The sequence below is a fragment of the Euleptes europaea genome, chromosome 2 (genome assembly GCF_029931775.1).
Source record: "Euleptes europaea isolate rEulEur1 chromosome 2, rEulEur1.hap1, whole genome shotgun sequence".
Taxonomy (NCBI): Eukaryota; Metazoa; Chordata; class Lepidosauria; order Squamata; family Sphaerodactylidae; genus Euleptes; species Euleptes europaea.
In genome coordinates this window covers 42,869,160-42,882,685 of record NC_079313.1, presented here as the reverse complement: position 1 = coordinate 42,882,685, position 13,526 = coordinate 42,869,160, and the positions used below count along the sequence as shown (strand labels likewise).

At 40.7% G+C, this 13,526-nt stretch overlaps 2 protein-coding genes across 4 annotated transcripts in view; one reads left to right on the top strand and one right to left on the bottom strand.

Moving 5' to 3' along the window:
- The window catches only part of CDC14A (cell division cycle 14A), a 130,670-nt gene that overhangs the window by 44,791 nt on the left and 72,353 nt on the right, over positions 1 to 13,526 (bottom strand). For 2 of the 3 annotated variants that reach the window (XM_056867698.1, XM_056867699.1), the window contains exons 12-14: positions 12,929 to 13,044; positions 12,379 to 12,426; positions 6,101 to 6,226 (exon numbers count right to left, since the gene is read on the bottom strand). In XM_056867698.1, coding sequence (XP_056723676.1) covers positions 6,101 to 6,226; positions 12,379 to 12,426; positions 12,929 to 13,044 — 290 coding nt within the window. Of the gene's footprint in view, positions 1 to 5,107; positions 5,430 to 6,100; positions 6,227 to 12,378; positions 12,427 to 12,928; positions 13,045 to 13,526 lie in introns of all 3 variants that reach the window. The other variant, XM_056867697.1, reaches the window with a different exon arrangement.
- The window catches only part of RTCA (RNA 3'-terminal phosphate cyclase), a 197,415-nt gene that overhangs the window by 124,918 nt on the left and 58,971 nt on the right, over positions 1 to 13,526 (top strand). The window lies entirely within an intron of this gene.

Below are 13,526 nucleotides of genomic sequence, written 5' to 3'. Positions count from 1 at the left end.
AGCCTAGTTTGAAACCCTGGCTTGGTGTCAAACAACATATTCCATTTTGTCCAGCCATCTGCATCCGCATGTCCCAGCTAACTACGGTTTCATCAAACCATGGTTTATAAGTGAAGGACTATCATGATGTCTGAATATAGCCTTAGTTGTCAGACTGTTTTAAACTTATTTTAATGTTATTTTATGATATTTTTATGTTATTTTAATGTTTTGTATGGTGGATAGTGATGGCCTTCGGCCACAGACAATAAACTTTATCACTAATATAGCCTTAGTATATTCCAAACTTCAGACAGCACAGGCACACTTGGTGCTAAAATCAGCCACATTTAATTCTTACCCCAATACTTTATTTTTTGAATGTAAAAGAATACCCATTCTCTAAGAAGCCCAGTCCCATTACTCTTCTTGCCTCTTTACAATCAAGAGGCATACCCAGAACATTCACTCAGGCAGAAGAACAACAGATAGTCTCCTTTGAGAGCTGTGTATCTATAATGGTACTGGCTGAATGTTCTAAAATCACACCCAGTGCAGAGACGTAGCAAAGACAACCAGTCTCCAATTGAAAAGATACTTCAGGCTCGACGAAATTTGCTGAATTTATTTTTAGTGGTACATTAACTGTTCTTTCATGGCTCATTAATGTGCCAGGACAAAAAGTTTGGGAATTATTGCAGTGAACTCTCTTTCTGAATTAACAGCCGTTATAAACAAACCCTTAAATTGTGATTAACAGCTTATACTCACAAATAGGATTAAATTTTTGTAGCTGACAACTGTTCAAAGAGATCAACTGACTATTAGATAATTCTTCACATTTTGATTGTTGTCACTAATAGAGTTCTTGCCACCTTTTACATTAAGTGCTTTAAAAGAAAGGACATCTTTAGAAGTCATGTCAGTAAAGAAAAATGTTAATGTGAATTGCAATTTGTGTAGTTTAATTGCATTCATTTTAATGACAACAATGAAAAGTGCTCTGTAGCTTTCTTTTCAGTTCAGAAAGTGAGTGAAATGGCTAATTTGTATGGAATGAGTAAGGTAGCAGCACATTTAACAGTTCATTGTAACATTTTAGATATACTTAGCATTTTGTGAAGAGGGGAGGAGAAAGAAGTACAAAGGAGTATATATAATTATTGAAAGCAGTTAAGTCAATGAAGGAGAAAGTTAGCAGAGTTAAAGACAAGTCCAGATAAATTTTATTCTGCCCGTTTATCAACTGCTCACCTCTGGACTAACAGAGCATCTTTGCTCTGTCAAGACAGGCAACCTCAGACATCCTGCTCATGTATTGCTAACTGGCACTGAGAAGAAAGCTAAACATAGAGTTTATCTACAATCTGCTTGTAGTACTACATTAAGCACACTTACCTGGAAGTAAGTTCCAGTAAAGCCAATGGGACTTACCTCCAGATAAAGAAGTTAGAAGAAACCCTTCCATCCACACGCAAGCTAAGACAGATAACAGCGACAGGCCTCATTCAACTGCAGAAGAAACCTTAATACACTGCTGTGTATGAGAGAGCTTTGTGCAAATTTGCACACGCTTACTGTGGACCATGGTATGATAATTTAGTAAAGTGCTAATTGTGAAAATTTATGAGAACCTCGAGCTGGTTGCCATACATAAGCCCTGCTTGTATTTTTAACTTGGATAAATAACTGTGTTCAGTAACTTATGTTTTTCTGTGTGTCATGCAGTTCACCATGGTAATAACCACAGAAGTAATCATGAAATTAGCTCCAGGTAGGCTGTTCTAGGCCCTGACCTGGATGGCCCAGGCTAGCCTGATCTCCTCAGATCTCAGGAGCTAAGCAGGGTCAGCCCTGGTTAGTATTTGGATGGGAGACCACCAAGGAATACCAGGGTTGCTGTGCAGAGGAAGGCACTGGCAAACCACCTCTGTTAGTCTCTTGCCATGAAAACCCCAAAAGGGGTTGCCATAAGTCGGCTGCGACTTGACGGCACTTTACACAAACACAGATTGTTCTAGCCAGCTCAAACTTAAGCTCTTCCCATGACTATGGGCCAATGAATACAACCATGTGAAAGTAAGTGGGACTTGCACATTCAAAGTAGTCTCAAAGTGGCTTACAATCGCCTTGCCTTCCCCTCCACACAACAGATGTCTTGTGAGGTAGGTGGGGCTGAGAGTGTTCTGAGAGAACTGTGACAAGCCCAAGGTCACCCAGCAGGCTTCATGTGGAGAATCAAACCTGGTTCTCCAGATTAGAGTCCACTGATCTTAACTACACCACCACACTGGATAGATATCACTCTCTTATGAAAACCTCCACTATAATTTATCTGGTGACCCACAACGTTTATGATTATTGTTTTGTTTTCATCCTTTACTATACAATATTCAACCATGAATGCAAAAAGAATGCATTTAGAATGACAACTTAGGCACCATTTCATTTGTGCCACTGCTGTCATAGGGCATCAACATTAGAACCACTTTGTCACTTAAAAGAGAAAACAGAAAACAAAAAAACGCCATGGCAACACACCACATGAAAGCATTTACAAACACAGCACAAACAAGGAACATTTCATAAACTAAACACAGATTTTTCCAAAGATAAAGGATAGATTTTTCTGCTTTGATATGCTCTGAAAATTCCCATCTTGCCTTTGTTCTTTAAGGCTACAGTAAGGAACTTTCTGTTTCAATACATGAGAGAATCGGAAAGCACTTCCAAAAGAAAAATTAACAGTGCCATCCTAAGCAGTTTTATATTCTTCTAAGTCCATTGGCTTAGAAGGGTGTAACACTGCTTAGGATGGCACTGTACATTACCTTTAATCCTGGATGAAGGGATTGTAAATTAAATCAGTTTTAGTAGTGAATTTTTGGGGCCTACAATCCCCCCAACACACCTTTGTTACTTCCAGGTTTCAGGCTGCATTTGGATGTCACAGTAAACTAAGGTTAGTTTAAATCCGTTTTCTGTATAAACGCTGGTTAGTCTAGTGCTGGTAATACTATTGTGTGGTTGCCTAACAAGCACCACAATCAACGTTGAGATCTTAGAGGTCATCTATTTCTTAAAGCTACAAGTGCTATTTCTATCATTTGGGCAATGTATTTTTTTCAGATTTTTCTGCAAACCTGGGGATTTTCTCAGGTTTGTAGAAAGATCTGTCATAGCTTTCATGATCCCAGCTTCTGTATTTCAGTATCCACAGATAGGCCCAAGACGATAATTAAATACACTGATTATTTTGGTTTCACTTTTCTTGTCAACAAAAATAGCCTCTAAATAACAATGTTATATTATCCTCAACTGTGCACCAGACTGATCTCACGATACTGTTAATATGAAGCATATTACAGGTAAATTACAAGGTAGCTGTCTTGTCTGTGCATGGCCTTAGTCTCTTGATGTAAGTATCCACAGATGGGGTCACACCGAGAATTATATATATTGATAATATAGATAGATAATGGTTGTAAAAACCCTTAAAAATGAATACAGTAAACCGATATGGGTTACTACAGATCCCCCCTACTTATATACACCATTCACCTATGAAAACAGATTCACCTAAATAAGGTTACTAAAAACCCAAAGCTTTCACCAGACAAGAGGATATTTAGTATGGTATACGGCAGATCATATGGCCGTTCCCCTCATTTTTCACTGACCTGTAGACAGAAAGGGAAGGGATCTGAGTGCAACTGCAATGTTGCAGTCCAACAGAGCCACCATGATTTAGGCTAGACAGAGTGACCTATAACAACAAAGTCTTGTGGCACTTTAAAGACTAACACATTTATTTACTGAAGCATACGTTTTTGTGAATCGGAGACTACTTCGTCAAATATACTGGTTTTTCTAGTGGTTTAAAATTATGACAATTACAGAGGCCATGCTCAATGGCAGCCTTCTCAAATATTCAAGAAGTTGACCCCTCCAACAGTATAATATGCCAACATGTCTCTTAAGAGATCTGTAACCTATGGTAGCAGATTGAAAACTGAGAAATGGTCCTTTGCAGATGTACGTTCTACTTTATTCTCACTTTTAAAAAACTGCTGACATATTATGGCAAAACACATTTCTTACATCTACTATAAAATACAAATTTTAAAATCAGAAAAGCAGACATGCTCATTTAAAATGGCAAGTATCATTAATACTGTCAGAAGTAAACTTCTTGGATCAGAAGGTTTCACAAAACCATAAGATAATTACTTCAGAAAGGGAAAGATTTTCAAAGGTTTTTTTGGTATAAAAATGAAACAGCAGTCTCAAGACTGAGCCAGCTGATCACATATTGCCAAAACAAATTAGTAAGAGGAAACGCCTGTTCTAGAACCCACTTTAGTATATATATTAATGCTCTTTCCCCAAGGTTAAAGACAAACATGAAAGAACAATCAAAGCCACGAAAAGCAGTAGCAGAGGAGAAGGCTACTGAAGGTTACTGATATGGCAGCATACTGACCTCATTTTTTTTACCTGAAATTAAAAAAAAAACGTACTAAAAGCATTTTCATCTTATGCAAGAACAATGTGTACCTTATTAGTTACTCTCTTGTTTTGCTTGTACATGAAAAGGCACTTTGGACAGGTATATCTAAGTTTTAAAAGGTACAGAAGTTTTGAAGTCGTTTTTAAAAACAGATTACAGACATAAGTCTATGCCCCTTCACAAATTTAACTGACACTTTAACTGATGGTAAGGCTACCCTTCCTATATCAATTTGTTTAGAGTACCCTTGAATAAGATACCTTTACATCTGTTCAGCTATGAAGATCCTATATTTCCATGAGTTTTACATTTCCGATGACTTATTATGAAAGATTTGAAATGGATAGACTAATAAAAAAAGATGTACAGATGAAAGTTGTTAGAAAGTTAAAGATAGCCCTTTTGGGGAGGAACACTAAGGAAGCAAGAGTAAGTATAGCTAGTCACTTTGGCTACGATGAAATTAGCAAAAAAGTAAAGATGCTATGCATAAAAAGGAGCATTTCTTAGATAGTAAAGGCCAGAAAATAAGGTTTAGAAACTCTTCTGAAGGAACTCTGGCTGAAGAAGCAAGGTTCTGTCAGATCCCCTGGAGGGCTGCTGTGGCTTTGAACTTACAGGAATTGAGCGACTCAGGTATCTTGCTGGAGAAGCAGTGAGCCCCGTAAAAGATCTGTAGGTGCTGTACTCGTCTGTCAGGACGCTGGGAGAATTGGCATAGCTGCTGAGGTTGGTAGCTCTACTGTCGCTCCTGTTGTACAGGTTGTTGTTCAGCTCACGGTAATTTCTGGCAGGCGGCTGAGCACTGCCATTCAAATGACTGGAGGTTTGGTTTACAGAATAACCTGTCCTAGAGGACGATGTCAGTTTGCTCTCAGCATCATCTGAAGCAGCGTACAGGTTCCCTAGAGAACTGGCTAGCCTGGAGTTTATGGAAATGCTGAATGGAAAACACATGCGGGATAAAAATACACACAAAATGTACATACATGTGATGGTTAATGCAAGACAGATTTAAAAGGCACTAGTGGAAAAGGAGACGAAGAACTACTACCATAAAATTAATGGACCATAGGACACCATTCCCTCTCTGAATAATGTAAACTATATGGCTGCCAACGGAAAAAAGGAATAATGCAACTATGAAATCACTGTAATATCCCAAGTAACTATGTGGATGTGATTCCTAAGATACTGTGCAAACGGTGACATTTAGAATTTCTTGCAGTTCCCAGTTGGCTCATTTACTTACCTGTTTTTTAGCTTGTTAAAAGCAAGTGCTTTATGAAAACACTTTGTAGAAAGCCTGGCGTATAAATATGGCTATTTTAACACATGAGTCTCAGGATCACAGCCACGGTTTCATTAGTACATAGGCCACTTGATTCACTCAACACTGTAATTGACCATAATCAGTTCAAACTGACTCATCAAATATAGAAGGACAAGATCAGAACATCTTTCATTAATAGCACCTCAAGAACAAAAACCAAGATCCTGATGTCTGAAGAGCATGCCAGGACCCACTAGATCTCAAAATTATGCATTAACTTTCTATCACTTTCCCTATCTCCTTTCCAAAATGAAGAGTCACAGCACAGCAAGACATACCTTTTTAAATTTGAGCTTGTGGATGTAGCGTTTCTGTTTATTCTCTTTGCTGCAGGTGACATAGCCATCACTTTGGAGGACTTCAAAGGAGATACAGAACCTTGTGAGACTGCTGAAGTATTCAGTCTAAAAATAGAATACATTTGGTGTGGCATCAGAAAGATTATTATGTTGATGTATTCATTATTCTAGCAGAAATTTGGCCAGTAATCATTCAAACATATCTTAACGCCAACTTTTTCAGACACGGAATACTTAATATTTCTATTCTGGCAAATTAGTAGGATTCACCTGGATTTCCTGGAACCAGAGAGTCTGCTGTGACTCCCTCAAGCTGCAACTCAGGAAGAGCTGCTTCTGTACAGGGGCTGCTGAAATAATATTTTAGACCCCAACAGAGTTAGTGCCGTCTATGGCCATGAGGCCAAAGAGGCCTGTGCACAAAAAATTTTTTGAGGAAAGGATAGGTTGCTAAGTTCCTAGTCAATGCTTCATGGACTACTGCTCTGCAAGACCCACCAACTTTCAGGGGCAGTGTTTCAATGGGCTGCAGTAGGAAGAGTGGGGCTGAAATTCTTTCAAGTATGCACACCAGTTCACATGTGGCCTTTTGGATACTGGCCTACGTATTTTTTTAAAAAAAACTGAGAAGCATGGGAATTTGTTTGAGAATTGCACAATTCAGTGCAGTCCACTGATGATTTCCAGAGCAATAAGCTTCAGTATCCAGCACATTTGATTAACCAGCAACCCCTATTCCCTATGAGTGCTGAATAACAAAGCTTTTACTGTAAAACCATAATATCAGATACAAAATCAGAGCACAAAATATTTCCAGACACAAACACAAAAAGTTAGAAAAATCCCACCTACTATATTTAATTATAAAAAGTCTTCCTAAATAACAAATTTATTCACATTTTCTAAAGGCAGGCAAGATTGTCCTTGCCATCTCTTTTGGAAAAGCCCCAAAGCCTTTTGACAGCTCATTGAAAAGGGATGTTTGGGCCTGTATCATATGCATAGCCAACCACGTCAGTGGAGCTCTGTATATTGACACAAGAGATCTCAACGCAATTCATCAAGATATTGCCCCTGGAAATGCACCTCTTCGTTTTTAGAGGTTTTTGCTCATATCATAAGGGAAGTTATTCTCACAGATGGTTTGACACATGGACCCATAATGGATCCTCTGAATACAATATCCTGCACAGATGCAGCCACTGAAACATTCCAAAGCCTTGGAGAAGGTGGCTGTGGTATGTTTGAGGCTGCATCCCTGCAGAACTGCACATTCAGAGGTCTAATGGTCTCAGTTTGACTTTGAATTATGAATACAGTTAACTGAGTGTAGGGTTTCATTTGCAGTCATTCAGCAGGCTCAAGGCAGCTTTCCATGTTAATTGTTGCCCACAGAAGTACTCTCCAAAATCACTTCCAGCAATTAACACCTTAAAAGCATACACAATTTATTTATTTATTTATTTATTTATTGTATTTGTAGTCTGCCCGCCACAGCAAGCATCTACATGCAAGACAGACACAACTGTGCCAAACTGCTCTTCACTCTCTATATACCCACACTTGGCTTGCCAACGTAACAGATGAGGTGGGGCTGAATGTAAATCAGCTGGGCTGGGCTGGGAGACAGAAGCAGAGCTGCTAGCAAGGTGAGGTGAGTGGTGGTTTTGCCTTTCCTAAAACTTCTGGGGAGCATTAACTGAGGTTGCTGTGAGAGGACTGTGTTTGAGGGAGAGTTGGGTGCGTGTAGCCTGCTTGTCACCTTCTATAGAGGGGCTTTTGATTGGTGCTGGGTGGAGCTTGTGTGTGAGAGGCAGAGGCTGTGAGCATTTAAATTGCAAACGCTACTCCTCGCCAAACGCGTGAGCCAAAGAGCAAGGGCTTTTGCTCTGTGGCTCTTAGCCTGGGGATCCTGTAGGGTGGGGAAAGAATCCTGTTATCGGGGCAGAGTAGATATGTGTGCCCTGCAGGAGTACTGAGCGAGTCAAGCATTGGTGTGAGTTAGCAGCAGGGCAAGAAAGCCAGGGCACTAGGTCATTCAGTACAGGAAGGGCGCAGGGAGCAGAGGGCAGGGCACTTTTCATTTCCAGAATTAAAACACCAAAAATAAATAATTAAAATACCAGTTATGAAGACAGAAAGCCAGCAGGGGTTGGGGGGGGGGGATATCCAGTGTGCTGCATAGAGTGCCACATGTATGACTGTCTGCCTGCTGGACAGAAGTCATGGGTGCGCGCTCAGTGCAGGGAGCTCCTGGCTTTCAAGGAGCAAGTTCACTTCCTTGAGATCAAGGTAACTCAACTGGAGGAGCTGAGACAGGCAGAGAGAGAGGTGGGTAAGGACTCCGGGGATGAAACAGTTGTATCCCGGACACACAGTGACGGCTCCCTGCCAGTCATGGATGATGGAGCCCTTGGTGAAGGTCATCTCTCTGAGGTAAGGGGATGTGGTAACTTAGAAGGGACCACTTCCTTTGTGGATGAACAGATACCCTTTCGAGGATCCTCTGAGGAGAGGGGGGCTTCTTGTAGTGGGAGATTAAATCCTTCTAAATGTAGATAGCGGGGGCATGGACTGCAGGGTCACTTGCCTGTCTGGTGCAAAGGTTGCGAACATTACCCATCATTTAGATAGTCTGGTAGATAGTGCTGGGGAGGAGCCAGTGGTCATGGTGCACATTGGCACCAATGAAGTGGGGAAGTGTAGTCCGAAGGTCCTGGAATCAAAATTTAGGTTGCTAGGAAGAAGACTAAAAGCTAGGACCTCCAAGGTAGCTTTCTCTGAAATGCTACCTGTTCCACGGCAAGGACCAGCTAGGCAGGCACAGTTGGAGAGTCTCAATGAGTGGTTGAGATGGCGGTGTAGGGCTTTAGATTTGCTAGGAACTGGCAACATTTTGGGACAAGCTCGGCCTGTACAAAAGAGATGGGCTCCACTTGAACCAGGATGAAACGAGACTGCTGGCGCGTAAAAAAGGGGGCAGAGCAGCTTTTAAATTGAACCTGGGGGGAAAGCTGGCAGGAGCTGAGAAGCATCTGGTTCCAGCAGACTCAATGCACATGTTCAAAAGGAAAATTGCTTCTGATTGCTCACACAGGCATGTGATAGAAATGAAAGCAGATGGTAAAGTAAAGTGGGATAGCCACTTAAGTATACCCAAGGGCACCTGCCAGGCAAGTTGAAAGAGAAAGAAAGTGTGGAGGTGTTTCTATGCTAATGCTAGAAGTCTCCAAGTGAAAATGGGGCAGTTAGAGTGCATGGTTTTAAGGGAAAACAAAGATATAGTGAGCATTACAGAAACCTGATGGAAAGGAGAGAACTAGTGGGATATGGTTATCCCTGGATATAAACTCTATGGAAATGATAGGGAAGGTCGTATTGGAGGGGGTGTTGCTATGTATATCAAGGAAGGCATAGTGTCTAATAAACTAGAAACCATAAAAAGGGCAGACTCATTCATAGAATCCTTGTGGTTGATGATTCCGGGCCCCAGATGTAATTTAGTACTGGGGACATTTTATCAGCCCCTTGACCAAAAGGCTCAGGGTAATCTAGAGATGGAGAATGAAATCAGGGAAGCATCCAAAGGTGATGAAGTAGTAATAATGGGAGACTTTAACTACCCTCATATTGACTGGATAAATGCATGCTCCAGTCAAGCCAAAGAGATAAAATTTCTAGACATCCTCAGTGACTGTGCCCTCGAACAGTTGGTCATGGACTGAACCAGAGGGGAGGCAATCCTGGACTTAATACTCTGTGGTGCTGCCAGTAACTTAGTGCGGGATGTGGATGTAGTTGAGCCAATTGGCAATAGTGCCCATAATGGCATAAAATTTAATTTATATGTACGAGAAAAAGTGCCTGAGAAATCTCACACAATTACCTTTGACTTTAAAAGAGGGAACTTCTCTAAAATGAGAAAGCTGGTAAAAAGGAAGTTGAAAAGAACAATTAGGAGGGTTAGATCTGTGGAAATGCCTTGGGGGTTACTCAGGTCCACAATTCTAGAGGCTCAGCTAGATTGTATACCACAGGTCAGGAAAGGTGGTATTAAGTCCAAGAGGGTGAGGTGAAGGAAGCTATTAGAGAAAAAAGGGCTTCCTCCAGAAACTAGAAAGATCGCCCAAACGAGGCAAACAAAAGCAAGCACAAACTTGCACAAAGGAAATGCAAGCAAACAATTGGAGATGCCAAAAAAGATTTTGAGGGACATATCGCTTAAACACATCAAGAAATAAGAAATTTTTTAAGTACATTAGGAGTAGGAAACCAGCTAGGGAAGCAGTTGGACCATCGGATGACAATGGGAGAAAATAAACAATAAGGGAGGATAAAGTGATTGCTGAGAAACTAAATGAATTCTTCTCATCTGTCTTCACTGTTGAAGATATAGGGCAGATACCTTCTCCTGAACAGATGTTTTGGGGAGTGGATAATGAGGAACTGGGGCAAATAGTGGTAACAAGGCAGGAAGTCCTAGAACATCTAGACAAACTGCAAACTAACAAGTCACAGGGACCAGATGGTACAGTGGCGGACTGGGCCTAAAAATATTGGTTGCCAGGAGACAAAGAGGGCCCACCCACAACTATAAGGCTATCATTTAATTTTTATTAATTTTTATTTTTAAGATACTGTCTAATGTTTAAGGGGGCCCACTTCATCAGGGCCCCACAGGGCCCACTTGCCAACGGGCAAGCTAACACAATGGCCAGTCCGCCACTGAGATGGTATTCATCCTAGAGTTTTTCAAGAACTCAAATGGGAAATTGTTGGACTCATAACAATATGTAATGTCCCTTAGATCAGTCTCTGTACCAGAGGAGTGGAGAATGGCCAATATAACACCCATTTATAAAAAAGGTTCTAGTGGGACCCAGGAAATTACAGGCCAGTTAGCTTAAGGTCTGTTCCCGGAAAATTGATGGAAAGCATTATTAAAGATCGAATTCTCAAGCGTATGGAAGGGCAAGGCCTGCTGAGCAAAACCCAACATGGCTTCTGTAAAGGTAGGTCCTGTCTCACTAACCTTTTAGATTTTTTTGAAAGTGTCAATAATCTTGTGGACAGGAATGAGACTGTGGACATTGTGTATTTGGATTTCCAAAGGGCTTTTGACAAAGTCCCCTACCAAAGACTGCTAAGCAAACTTCATAATCATGGGACAAGAGGACAAGTCCCCTTATGGATTGAGAGCTGGCTGAAAAATAAGAAACAGAGCAGGAATTAATGGTCAGTTCTGCCAATGGAGGGATGTGACCAGTGGGGTCCCTCAGGGATCTGTGTTGGGACCAGTGCTTTTCCACCTGTTCATCAATGACCTGGAGTTGGGGGTGAACAGCAAGGTGGCCAAGTTTACAGATGACACCAAATTATTTAGGGTGGTTAAAACAAAACTGGACTGTGAAGACCCCCAAATAATCTTTTCAAACTGGAGGAATGGGCATTAAAATGGCAAATGAGATTCAATGTGAGCAAGTGTAAAGTGATGCATAGTGGTCAAAAAATCCCAACTTCACATATACACTGATGGGACCTGTGCTGGCAGCAACAGACCAAGAACGGGATATTGGGGTGGTAGTGAAACGCTTGATGAAAATGTCAACCCAGTATGCAGCTTCTGTGAAAAAGGCAAATTCCATATTGGCCATAATTAGACAAGGAATAGAGAATAAAACTGCTGCTATCATACTTCCCTTGTACAAATCTATGGTGAGACCACACTTGGAATACTGTGTACAGTTCTGGTCACCACCCCTAAAAAAGGATATTGCAGAGCTTGAGAAGGTGTAAAAAAAAGAGCAACCAAAATGATCAGGGGATAGGACTATCCATGGCTACTGGTCAAAATGAATACTAGGCATAATGCATGACTGTTCTGTACAGTATAAGAGGAGCATGTGAAACGCAGGCTGGATGTTACTGCAGTCATCTTGTTTGTGGGCTTCCAAAGGCGCCTGGCTGGCCACTGTGTGAACAGACTGCTGGACTTGATGGACCTTGGTCTGATCCAGCATGGCTTTTCTTATGTTCTTAACAGCATAATACATTCCCTTTGTACAAGGTGACTAATGGGAGAGAATTCCAAGAGCAGTTCTTCATACAAGCAGCGTGGTATGAGAAGCATCCATAACAAACAACTGTTCAACTACAGCCAAGATCAATAGTGAGAGTGAAAGAGAATCCAGAAGCTCTTAGAAGTCAATTAAAATGGTAACACCAATAGTTTCCCCATAAAGTATTGAACTTTGTACCTGAAAGGCTGGGACATGGATCTGGTATGCAGCTTCATATCTTCTAGCCTAGAAAATCAGAAGCCTTTAACATCCAAAGTTTACTTTACAGCTAAAGCCCAAGTGGATTACTCAATTTAAAATTTTAGCATCCAATGTAACAACATAATATCAAAAACTGATAAAGCAGTTCAGTAATAGAACAGTATAAGAATGTCAACCAAATCCTTTTCCCAACCCAGGGAAAAGGGGACAATAATTTACTACAGTAAATCTGACGGGAACACAGTTCTAAAAGTAATTAATTCACTTTGATCTTCCAATAATTCTGACAACAGGAGCCACTGGTGAGCAACTGCTGGTTCTGACAGAAAATCACTATTTAAATGTACTAAGCATGAATCTTATGGTTGCAAAATTATCGTCTAGTCCTACCCAACCGATTATGCAATAAAATGTCAAGTTTCAGTACAAACCAGGAGGCTAGCACTTATGAAAAGTTACTTTAAAAAGTACCAGTAGAAGACCACGACACATGAAAAATAAGAGGAGAAAATACACAGGAGATTACTTAAGAGCGCCGGTTGTAGCTGAACGTGGCTGCCGCTGAAGTTTTAAGGCACGAAGCTTGTCTCCCTGAGTCATTCCATTCTTTACTTCTACTTCTGCATTGTCTTCCACATCATTCTGGAAAACAGATATAAAATTGAGAGTTTCATGAACACACATTTTTAAAACATAATTTGAGCTGTAGCCTTCTACATTTTTGCCTCTTGTTCTATATAATTTTGGACAAATACCACTTGCTGGGTAGTCTGGTAACCCACTCTCAGGTTCATCTCACTGCATCCTGGATAGCAAGGCGTAAGGCTGAGTGGTTTTGTTTAGTCACTGTGAAATTCGCTTTCTATTTCAGAATATCTTTCTGTGGGCACCTCTTGTAGTGGAGGTATTTCACAAGATACATGGCACATTTTAGCAGTATTACTACAGACTTTGAAATATGAGCCAAAAAAAGGGACTCACCATATATGCACAAGTAAAGAAAAAGAACAAAGTTGTGAGCATTCCATATAGCAGGAATTTAAAAATGGATCCAAATATGGAAAAGGCTGAAGATCAGTGCTCTGTCTAGAGGAGAGTCATGCTCAGATTACAACAAAAAAAGT